The 12,622-nt window shown below is 37.9% G+C and overlaps 1 protein-coding gene across 1 annotated transcript; it reads right to left on the minus strand.

The window, feature by feature from the left end:
• Positions 1-58: 58 nt before the first annotated feature.
• Positions 59-12,176, minus strand: LOC110043959 (SHC-transforming protein 1-like). Its single transcript, XM_020749464.2, has 13 exons — positions 12,042-12,176; positions 11,736-11,806; positions 10,887-10,944; positions 10,203-10,233; positions 8,856-8,998; positions 7,744-7,795; positions 7,175-7,301; positions 6,192-6,279; positions 5,420-5,648; positions 4,268-4,516; positions 3,209-3,391; positions 2,820-3,013; positions 59-2,595 (listed from the first exon to the last, which is right to left on the minus strand). The coding sequence occupies exons 1-13, from the start codon at positions 12,174-12,176 to the stop codon at positions 2,470-2,472; spliced, it is 1,686 nt and encodes a 561-aa protein (XP_020605123.1). The 3' UTR covers positions 59-2,469.
• Between the last annotated feature and the right edge of the window lie 446 nt (positions 12,177-12,622).

Below are 12,622 nucleotides of genomic sequence, written 5' to 3' on the forward strand. Positions count from 1 at the left end.
TACAAATGATAGATTGGGAGGATGATGTTTTGTTCTTAACACCAGGCAAAACAACGGATTTTAAAAACGCTTTTATTTTAAATAGCGGAAGAGTGATCTAAAAAGTACAAAAACTGTGGCAGCTTCTCAAGTTGTTGCCATGATATACCTTTCGTAACTTCGATAGCAACTGTTACTTTCTTACGTACCGTAATACCGTAAGTAGTTTGAACTCTCATCATCTTAAAATGCTCTTTTCCTATGGGATAATCAGGGTCCAACTCTTGGAGAGCTTGGCCCAGAACCTGTTTTCCCCTGACTACATTGCATAACTTCTCTCTATTATAACAATTATTTACTACTTCTATTAACAAATCACGTGTTCTATTTTACAAGGAAACTACTGTAAGATGACGTAGTTGACGTAATGTATTTTAGTGATTTCTTTTCATGTTACTGTGTTTGTTTAGGGAAGAAGCCATGAAATGTGATTTCTTTCCAAAAACAAAACTGAAACACTTGTGACAGTGAAGAATTCGCTTTAGGAATAAATCCTCGTTATAAAGACGGAAACGGGGGCTCTACTCCTTCCACAGAAACAAGCGTGACCACTGTCGTAACTGAGACGATGGTTCCACATTTAAAACCTTATACTGTTGTCTCACGTAAAAGGAAAACCTTCGGAGTGGACCTGAGCACTTTTGGTCCAAATTGATTTTTCTACGAAAATAGCAGCATGCAATAATAGAACTGCTGCATGGTATGAAAGAAAGGTTGGACATTTAATAGAACATTGAATTGTAACTTTCGTCTAAAATAATAGACCAGCTATTAATATTCTCAATTGTGAGCTACAAATCTACAAACCAGGGCTAGCTGGTTTCATTCTCAAAAAAAATATCTGCATGTAAAACACCACATTATTTCACATTATCAATTGATCCAGTTTCCACAAAGTCGGTATGTTGTGTAAATTGCGTGCAAATTATTTACTATAGATAAAATTTCAAAAGTTCATTGCTATAAATTGTTCTTAATTACAAAAACCGTAAAATTCCCAACTAAGTCCTGGGCTGACATTTGTTCAAAGCTTTACTTTGGTTATTTTAGGGAAGGGCTCTGTCTCTGGGAGAAAGGGATGACTCACTGGGAAAAATGATATCTTTCTTCAAGTGCTGAATCGGTATATTAGACCATGGACTTAGTTTACGGAAGTTAACACTAATATTTTTAACAAGAAAAACAATGCCATCGCAAATCGTAAGAAATCTTCGACCAGAAAAGGACCATTTTCTATCATGGATGTAGCTTTAAGTCGCTTTTCAACTTTGATAAAGTATCTCCTCCATTCTTACAAATTTCACTCTTTTACAGTAGCTATTTTCACGGTGAATTTGTCCTATTTGCAGTATACTAAAATTCAATGTGGATGTGAAGCAATAACCCTTTTTACGATAAGCTTTTCTCATTGCATTACAATGCAATTGACGGTGGCTGCGGGGAAATTTCGGGCAGAAACTAGAAAATTCCCTGAAATCACCTCACATACAAGTTAGATTATATTGTAATGCAAATGACAAACTTTAACCGTGAAAAGGGCTTTTTTTGTGCAGAACCTTGAGAATTTGTCTCACATTCACGTTGGATTTTATTATGATGCAGATACGACAACAAAAATAACCGTGAAAAAAATATTGCTTATTGTCACTTATTGCTAACTTCTCTTTATATAACAAATTCAAAACGGGGGAAGTAATCATTTTGAAACCAACTTTATATGACAAGTATGACCAATTAGATAACCACAAATCCCTCGATAACTCACCTGGTGGAGAAACTTTTCGATTATAGTAAGTGCGTTTTATAAAACTCTACCACTACTCCACAAAAACCTCTTCCTTCCTACCTTATTAACGCTACTTGTATTACTGGCTATGAGGTAATTAAGCATTAACACCGTCGTTACAGTGGCACTAGAAAACGCTCTACAATCAAAACTTTGTTGCCCCATGTTGTGATAATCTCTCTTTCCAACTGTACAATAACACTACACAAGCACCGTTACTATGTCACTTCCAGTGGCGTGACAAGGGGTTAATCATGGTCCGGCTCAATATAAATTGTTTTTCATCATTAGCAAAGTACGATTTAAAAAAAATCACTGACTTATTGGTTTTGTACTAAAGCCGGGCCCCCTTCTATAAACTTACTACATAGTAGCTTTTGCCCCGTTAGCTGGACTTAATAGATCTACTACAAAACCTTTCAAAACAAACGACCACGAACACGCTACCGTGCGAACCCGTGCAGATGAGAAGTTGAAACGAGGAACTGAAGAGAGCTGTAAGTCTCTACCAGTAATCCAGTTCCCCCATGTAACTTCCCCTCTAAAACATCATGTACAAAAATATTACAGTTTTGGAGTTCACAGTGGTCTGCTTTGCAATCCAGTCTATGCAATCGGATAGCAAATGACAGAAACAGCTGTAGTTAATGTTTGTGGACAGGATGAGTTATTGTGACCTGGCTCCCTGATGATATGATTGGTAGAGAGTTCTTCATATGGTACGCAACGAGTTCTTGGACACTTGGGAACTCGCGATCTTTTGTTCGTACCTGGAATGAGCGAATAACAGCAAAAATATGAATGAAACTGGTTTGCGCTGACAACTCTATAAAATGCTGTTTCAAGAATAACGGTAACTTTTTGTCGGTAATTTTCGTTAGTGTCCGGGATTCGGGATTGCTCGTGGGTGAATCGGGACATTCTAAGAACAACCCAAAGGTTCGAGTTCAACGGCTTTCTGTTGTAAACGTAAGTAACAACAAACTGTACAAACCTTGCCCTCAGGGTCGACCAACAACAAATGTCGAGGCTGTCCATTTTGAACTCCAGAAAGAACATACTGGCCAGCTTTTGATTTACTTTCTCTCACAAGGAAGTTCCCCTCGTCTTCCAATAGCAGTTCTGCTTCAGCACGGGTCATAGAGCCATGGTACCAAACCTCAGACTCGAGAGGAATGGACTTGAGAACTGCAGTATTAAGAAAACGCATGAAATGACTTATTTTTCTAAAAGAGCAGCAAATGACAACCCTGGACAATTTATTAACTTGACTCAAATGCAGGTCGCGAAATGAGAATTTTAGCAAATGTGAATCCAATAGTCATCGTTGAGTACAACGACGAAGTTTCACGCGTCAAAAGCGATGTCACAGTGGTAACGTACCCTCTGCGGCTGCAGCTTCTTGCTGCAGTTTCTCTGCCTTGCTCGCGGCATATGGTTTAGGTTTGGGTGGAGGTTTCCTCGGGGCGGGACGCGGAGTTAGGTAGTCCTCGTGATCAGGATTCGTCGCCATTGGTGGTGGAGTAGGAGGCGGCATGTCCTCATCAAATTTTGCCCAGTTTTGTTCTAGGGGGAAATTAAAAGTTCTCGATTACCATATATATGTATACGGGCAACGCCCTCATGCAATACGGGAATCGCTGTAATAAAGGCGGACACTTCTCCTATGCAGACAGTTAACCAATCTCATTTTTTCGGTCCCTACTGTGAGTATCGCGCTTGGGCCATAATTGATAAGGGAGGAGGGGGAACTCGGTCCGTAAGTTACAGTACAGACCTCGAACGTATTTATCCCATGCATTACAGAATATAGCCAATCATGAAGCTAGACAGCAGTATCCCACCGGTCCCCCGTCACTGGTAGAAAGTACTCCAAGTAGTTTCCCGGCATTCATCACGGGATCACGGGATCTAAGTTTTCCCGCCAAAATGATAGCCGCAGCTCACAACGCGCGCCAGGTGGCTCAGCCAAGAACGGCAAAGAAAACACAGCTTTGCAAGAACTTTTCACGTTACAGACTCCCCTGTTTACTGTATACATATTTCATCCTCTGGCTATCAGAAAAGCTGAGGGAAGAGTTCGAATCGGAACCGGTAATGTCAAAAGTTTTTTCAGTTTTTCTCAAATGTTCAGTAGAGTCTTATTCAAAGCTTCTTTCCTGTTATGCGTATGGGAAAGAGTCCACAGACATACCAGGCTAAAATAATGCAATGCTTTCTCGTGCCACATCGACAAAAAACATCTTCCAACATTCTACAACAAGGTTTAAAATTTGGGTTTTTGAAACAACACCTTTAGCCAGTTTGGCGATGAAAGAGGCTCATATTAACTCATATTTCACATCTTCTGGGAGGGAAACTTCTTCTTTGGCACATTTTAAATGGCTGCTAGCGAGGATTTACCGCATTTTTTGAGGCAGAAACAATTAAATCATTCATTACCTGATCCAGAGGTCGGAGAGGATGGGTTGTCATACAGCGATGAGTCGAGCAAGTCACCTGGATGTCTCTCCAAGCTGTCATTCCTCTCAGGTAACTTTGGAGCAGCCAGGGGATTCTCGTAGAAACCTAAACCATTAGGATTCTCATAACAAGCCCCAGCAGCAAACATCAGGCTACCACTCTGGCTCAAGCCATTACTGCTACCAGACTTATTGGACTGTACTGACGGTCTATCATAACCATCTGAAACTGAGATCATAATGGTACCATTAATTTAGTGAAGAAAATGACACAGGTTTAATAAGCTTGGGTATCAGACCCTGTTTAGGAAATGAGCCTGCCCTCCTCTCCTGCTTTAAGGAAAATATAAACAACATTGTGTACAACACCCAGAAGGGAGTACTGCCTTATATGGGCTTTACAGGTATGTGCAGCCCAAAGGGTACCATTTTTAGCCATTTTGGTCAGAAATAGGGTATCCATTTTGACCATTTTGGTCTCAAACAGGGTATAGTTTTTGCATTCTAGTCTTAAATTGGGTATGTTTTTGAGAAGAAACTAGTTTTTTCATCATTATCTACCAGACCATCAACAAAAGCCTTGGTCCTCAAGAGGGTAAGGGTTTTGGGAAGTGGGCAACACACCCCCACCCAATTTTTCTGAGAGTACCATCCCTACCCAGGCACGGCAAACATGTTTGTAGTTATATATAATCACTATTTTCCTTAATATTTAATAATTACTGTCATCGAAATGATATTATTAAAAACTGGATCACTGGATAACATGAGAGTTTTCATTGGCTGAGCCATCATGGGTTATGAGCCATTACACCATGCTCTACAAATATAGTAAGCGTACGCGTGATTTTTTGGGACGTTTTTATTTTTTAGTTTAGTTTTCTATATTATGGGGGCAGTTTTTAATAAAACAATTATTCCACTCGCGCTTGTTGGATATGAGATGATTAAAGCCAACTCGGCACTGTGCACCTGACCTCGTTGGCTATCTATCATCTCATATTCAATGCACATTAGTGGAATAATTGTTAATTACAATCATAGAACATTGTATGAAACATCCTTCAGTGTTTGTTTTGTTTTCTTACATTCTATACACCTATAATAAGGTGCATATCATTACAAACCTTACCAGGCATATGTCTGTCAGTCTGGGGATTTTTAGACATTTCATTTCCCACAAGGGATCCCTTAGGAACATCGTAGCCGTGGGAACCTTTCATGTGAAGAACATCATAACCATGGGAATTTTTCATGTCATTAGGGTTGTCATAGTCACTTAATCCGTCAGTTGTTGTGCTTCTGAGTGTCATGTACCCTACAGGCTTTGGATCCATGGGTGATTCATATGCACCAGATGGCTGATGATGAAATCAAACTAAATAATTAGCAATGACTTTGAGATGAGCAGATTATTCAACTTGATACATGTAAAACTGTAAGTAAGTACAATGTGTAATGAAAGAAATGATAGGCCCAAAGCCCATGGCTTGGTGTGTGTCCTACTGTGCTAATAGATTCCAAACTTCAATTCCTTGAAAGAACATAATGTTTATAGAGCATTGTTTCTTTAGGCTTTAGCAGAAGTCTGTTGCCACTTCTTTCAGGAGTTTCATTCAGCTTGCAAGCTGTAAGAACCACATATATGGGATTAACTACAAAATCTATGAATGGTTAGAAATTCTTGAAAAAAATTAAATTTGGTGCAGAGTAAAAACTAAATAAACCATTTACATGTCTTTGACAGTAATTGTAGCCAGTGGTTTTCATTCCTGGTTAGCTACATGTATTTTCTCATAACTTCACCCAGTTGACACACTAGATCTACACCTTGTTAACTGCTATGCCAGACAATTTCGCTGGTCCCTGTGGTGTCCATATTAACAGCTAGGGTTTGATTGTACCTTAACATGCATTCCATCATTCTTTGGTTCCTCGTACTCCATTTCATAAGCGTGGTCCTCACTCTCTTCAAATATTGTCTCTGAAAACCTAACAACAAAACTCTTCATGACCTTGTGCAAGTACAATTCCGCCTCTCATCACTCTGGTCTGTTTTCCCAATGGGAACCATGAGAAAATATCATTCACAGGCTACTTATGATCACTGGTCTGATAATATGACTTCTGGCCGACATGATACTGTAACATTTTGGGTGTCCAAGAAACTACATGTACAACTACATGGCTCCAAATCAGTAAAAGTGATAATATTATCATAAAATCTAAAAACAAATTCACAAGATAGAATAAATTGTTTCACCTCCAAGTTGTCTAGACTAATATAATAATTATTATAAGTGAAATTTCTGGAGTGTGTACGTTTTTGTTTGTAGATGATGGCCTTGAAAAACCTGGGGGGACAAGGCCAGGATGGGAACCCTGCATAAAAAGGACTGGGGTGCCTGTTAGAAACTGTTTTGTTAGCGTGGTTTGAAATATTTTTCACACCTAAGAGGTACCAATTCTAAACCAATGCATTACCGGTAACTGACACTTTCATTATTTTTAATAGCAACAAAGACCATTGCTTTGAATACCTTCCACTTGTAAAGTTATTCTGAAAGCATTGCTCTTTAAATCTCAATCCTGTTTAATATAAGTCGTTCATTATACCCTAATAGATACCAAGAAAGCTCCTGTGACTTCTTTAGGCTGAACACACAGAGGTACCAAAATCATTTCTTAACCCCTAAAAGGTACAACGAGCATCCCCGTCCTTTTCATGTGGGAGTTCCCCCTACCCCCTAAGGGGAGGTGAGGCTCTTGGATTGCGTCAGATTCAAATCCAGTATCACTGTATGTTGCAGTGCTTCATAACAAGACATGGACAACTACTTAGTGTTTCCTTTTTAACTAGTACTGACAGCATCTTTGTTAAATTTACCTTTCAGGCACTTCAGTAGCAAGTGGAGGGTTCTGTAGAAACATCTTAAAACGAATCTCAAAAGCTTGACCAATGGTGTTAATAACATCATAAGCTAATCCTCCTCCACAGTCAACCACAAAACAGGCTGCAGGAAAATACTTTCTGGTTACTACAATGCTACAGGCGACACAACCTGTTTTAATCATTCATTTGTGGCTAAAATAGTTCAATGTGACTTCCTGATATTTTCTCTTTTTGTTTTTGACAGTTTTAAATCACTGCTTGGAGTTTCAACCTGTCAAATTAAACAACTAAATTCAAATAATGTACTAGCCTAGGGTACCATTTCTCACATTCATTTCCAAGAGCATCCTTGCAGTCATAATGATTATATTTAACTAAAGGTGCTTTCTGTAACTGAATGAGCCAACACAAATACAAACATTAATTTAATGTTAAACAGACTGTTACTTAACCTCATACATGTAGGTCTCAAACAGAAACAGACGGGTTTGGATTATATCAAATACAACTCCACATTTAAATCACTTGTTAATTTATAGTTAAACAAGTACATTAAATACAACCTCTTCCATTGGCAGAATCTTTAGCCACATATCCTATCATATCGATACAGTCCTATGAGAAGAAACTGAAAATCATGTGACTGAATTTTGACTTAACTTAAATTTATATTTAGTTATTTGCACAATTAGGAGCACAAAGCAGCAAAAAATATTTGACTCAGGTAGATTGAGCACAGCTTATGGTGAGGATCAACTCTTTGTAAGTATGAAAATCCTGTCAATACAAACCCCTCATTTAGTAGTAATGGCTACTTATTTCACCCAAACTAAAGTTCATCTGGACAATTAGTTATCTGAAAGCCAAATGTGTGTGTCTGACGAATCCATTCATATGATCAACAGCCTCTTGGAGTACTGAGCCTCTACGTTCTTTGTCAAGTTGCCCAACCCTCTCCATTTTTCCACCTGTAGTTTCTTTATATAAACACTCTCCTAAATGCTCACGTGCATACTGAGAAAATACAATAAATGAGCTTTCAAACTCCCTTCATTAAGAGATAAATGAGTCATTTGTATTCACTGCACTTCAAACAGGATTTAATGGGGATTTCAGCATTTAATTAATGATAACTATAATGATTACAATGATAAACCAATTCCAGTATCATTATTTAAATCTTAAATTAACATGAAAACCTCTATTACCGCAGATAATATTGATCCCAGACGTCTGTTGAAATGGCTTTTTTTAGGCTGTTGCATGCACTATTGGTTTTTCATGTGACTAAAAACAACTGAACTCGTGATGATGAATTTTCATGATCATGTGATGAGTGAATATCTGCCATTGGGGAAGTTGCTTCACAGTTTCTTTGCAAGTTTGTTGAGTTTCACACTTTCTAGTAAGATGCTATCCAAGATATGTTACAGAGAAGACTTTGACAGGTGCAAAATCCATCCACACCAAGAGATGTTTGTTATCATGTGATCACTTTTAAATCATGTGAATGAAACCAACAGTGCACAAAACAGCCTGAGAAATAAGCCAGTTCAACAGATATCTGGGATCAATAGCACCAACAGTATGGCCTATTGGTGGTTCTTTAACAAGGTTTTACTATAACTTGGATTTCATTCCAAGATGGTTTCAAGGGTTTAAAGTATCAACTTACCTTTTCCCCACCACTAGCAAATGAAATTCCTTGCATGTCATGAGTCAAGATAACTCTACCACTTTCAATACTTGTTAACTTTATACCAAGTGATGACACAGTCATATTTACAGTACAACCTGAGTTAACCATTCCAGGGAGTTCTAAATAACATTCAGACAAACAAAATGCAATTTCAGCTGTAGTATTCAAGTGAGCTATTCCTTTTTCCTAACAAATAACTAGAAAGTTAGGAGTGTTAAGTGAATTAGAGTTTTACTTTAACGACAAACATATGTGTATAATGATTTATAAAATAGTCACACAATAAATATATGTTTAACAATGTACATATACCAGTAGACACTGTTATCAATGATTATAAAGAGGATATTACATGGCCACGCGGAGATACAAAATTTATCTGCGAGTGATTAAAATATATTTCACCAGTGAGCATGGCGAACAAGTGAAATATTTTTCAACATGATTAGATGACTTCATATTGCCAAGCAACCATGTAATTTTCTTTTTATTATATAAAATTCTCACAATACATAACAATGTTTTTGGCGATTTTCAGAAGATTTCCGACCACTTTTCTAAGATTTTCCAAGATTTGACCGAAGGCCAGTCAAACGTTTCTGAACATTTTCCAAAGATTTCTGAAGTTTTCCTAAGATTTCTGAAGATAACCAAAGATTGACGAAGACTTCCAAAGAAGGTCCAAAGATGTTTTGATCATACACTAACAAATTTAAGTGCAGTTACAGGGACAAAAATGTTATCAAAATTGATATTCCCACATATGTGGATAAAAATGATATCCTCACATGTGGGATATCATTTTTATCAATTTGTTACCACTCAGTAAACCACTGAGTTTTATATAATAAAAAGACATGTTCTATATATAATTCCTAGTTACATCAAAAATATAATCATGTGCACAGCTCTCATTAAGTTTTGAGGCACCTGTCGCCATGGTCTTCACATCCGTAACAAACTTGCTGCTTTGTGGATAAATGGTATCAACAACAGGCACGTTCACAGTAACATCAAGGGTTCCTTAGGCATACTCAGCCATAACAAGTGTTAATTAATTTATTTATTTATTTATTTATTTATTTACTTATTTATTTATTTATTTCTTTTTCAATAATACAATGTAGGTGTTATGGAGTACTGCCCTTAATTACAGCCCTGATAATGCTACAAAAAGCTGCATGTATATGTAATGTACTTGGAGCAAAGGACCATATATTCACAATCATGTGTCAGTACAGTATAATAGTACAGTCACTTTGAACTGTTGTAAAAGAATCTTACAAATGATTAACAATCAATAGATCATTAAAACTTTATTACCTCCTAAAAGTTTCTGTATGTTCTTTGCAGCCTGTTGGAAAGAACAGAATTTCTTTTGTATATCAATTTAATTTCTTTCCAGCTCTGAACCTACACGGCCTGGCTAATGAATGAAAAACAAATAACCCTTGTGGCATTAATTTACAAGGGGTAATTTTGTACAATTATATCAAACATACCAGTATAATGTTCCACTCAATCAAAACAATGACTATGTTGATACCTAAAAAGGGTCATTTCATTTTATATCCCCCCCTCCCCCACTGACAAGATTTTTTGAAGGGCTATGAAAGCCATTTGTGAGGTGGTTGCTCTTCTATGAATATTTCTGAGGGGATTCGGGGGACTACAGAAAACTTAGGTTACTTGGAAGGGGGTGGGGGAGGTATCATAGCATTAGGACTTTGACCTCATGGGGCAACTTTTGGTGGCCTATATGTGTGGACTTGCATGATGAGTTTTGACATACTGTACTGTATCAATATCATGGAATGACCCCAAACTGGCTGGTTGGCAATTATTTTCCTTCATGTATGTTGCAAATTACTGTGCCAGCATATGATTTGAATGTAGACATTTGATTGATGGATTAATTATGAGGGTGCCAAATAAGGTATCATGAAAATAAACACACAGGAAAAGAACAGCTATCTTAAAAGCTGGATCAAACATTGCACACTGTACCTTTTTTCTTCTTCCTAACTGATAACCAGCCGCTTCAGAACATCTCAAGATGGCCTCCCTGTTGTACCAGACAATAAACATAATAAACTAAAACACATGAAAACAAAACAAGGCCTGGCCATGCTACCCTGGGTGCACTAGTGGCTTCATCACCAAAAAAAACCCCTCTGATGCCCAGGGTATATCCATGCATGATAATACCCAAATTAAGCAATAGAACACTTTTTCCGTGTTTACATAGCCTCATCTAAACACGGGAAGGGTTCGGAGAATTCAAGACAGTTAGGCAAACCCTCGACTATGTCTTGGGTTTGCATAACTTACGAGAATTCTCCCAACCCCCGAGTGTTTAGATGAGGCTATGTAATCATGGAAAAAGTGTTCTATTGCTTTTATAAAATAATTCTCAAAAATATGCACGAAGCTAAAACGTCACAACTGTGTTTACATACTCTCATCTAAACACACCTGTCAACCAATGAGAGCGTGCATAGTAGCTCAATCATTTTATAAAAGCTGATTATTTAATTTCTTGATGAGCCCGTAATCGTAATTGCATGGCGATCAATTCAATTAAGCAATGGAAATTGATTAGTTGGTTTCTAACATACAAAGATTCTATCAAGCCCGCATTTGACGTGTTTCCTCACGAGAAAAATATTTAAAGTCCCGCCTTATTTGTAACTTTCAAATCTCTAAAGCATTATTCACGCATTCCGGCAGTTATATTTGTAAGCAAACACAATTTTGCACAGCCATATAAAGTAAGTCTTAATTTAAGCAGTTAATAATCACGGCTTCCTACGGATGTGCGACTTAATTCCTGCTTTTTTCAGTTTGAATTCATACCTTGTTACTTGCTGTCGAAGATCATAAGGCAGAGTTCGCATGGACTTTAAAACTTGCAAACAGCCAACATACTGAGAAGGAAGAAGTAATATTCAGATTAATTTGGTGACTCGAACAATCAATTGATTTGAACATCGATCCCTGGTTTGATGGATACTTATGGTGACTCGAAGGCAGCAAAGTCCATTTTGAAGCGAACTTCTTAGTCACGTTAACACAAACACCGCTGTCTTAATCAAAACAAAAGCATATTTATTAAAATCTCGGAGACCCAATATATCCCTCGTACTAGTACTACAAACTCACTTTGACAGCGTAGCAAACTCCGCCTTCCATCAGCGAATTATCTGAATGAAGCCATCCCCTGCTTGGCTTATGTACAAAGCTACCTGTCTTTGTCCACTCAGCTGAAGGATCGGAAGGTTTTTTCTTGCCAAACATGTTTGTTCCAGACTTTGCTTACAGACACAACCCTGACGTAAACATTACTTCCTTACCTTCCTGGGTCTTCTTGATCTTCCCAGAATGCTGTGCGCAGTAGGTAGGTACGTCATGTATGGGGACATATATTGTACCGAGATATATGTTTCATATATGCTTTATATGCTTGTCTTACTTGAGGTGCTTTCCTTACTTGAGGTGCTTTGCTTACTTAAGGTGCTTTGCTTACCTGAGGTGCTTTGTCTACTTGAGGTGCTTTGTCTACTTGAGGTGCTTTGCGTACTTGAGGTGCTCTGCTTACTTGAGGTGCTTTCTTTACTTGAGGTGCTTTGCGTGCTTGAGGTGCTTTACTTACTTGAGGTGCTCTGCTTACTTTTCTTACTTGAGGTGCTTTGCTTACTTGAGGTGCTTTGTCTACTTGAGGTGCTTTGCGTACTTGAGGTGCT

This window comes from Orbicella faveolata, unplaced genomic scaffold, assembly GCF_042242905.1.
Source record: "Orbicella faveolata isolate gen_17 unplaced genomic scaffold, um_ofav_v1 contig_26, whole genome shotgun sequence".
Taxonomy (NCBI): Eukaryota; Metazoa; Cnidaria; class Anthozoa; order Scleractinia; family Merulinidae; genus Orbicella; species Orbicella faveolata.

Bases quoted from the DNA above. Each gene is read 5' to 3' on its own strand.
- LOC110043959 (XM_020749464.2), bottom strand. From the start codon at position 12,176: ATGTTTGGCAAGAAAAAACCTTCCGATCCTTCAGCTGAGTGGACAAAG. The intron at 8,999-10,202 runs GTAATAAAGTTT...AATGTTATTTAG, and splicing joins CATACAGAAACTTTTAGGAG to AACTCCCTGGAATGGTTAAC. The intron at 4,517-5,419 runs GTAAGGTTTGTA...TTATGATCTCAG, and splicing joins GACTGACAGACATATGCCTG to TTTCAGATGGTTATGATAGA.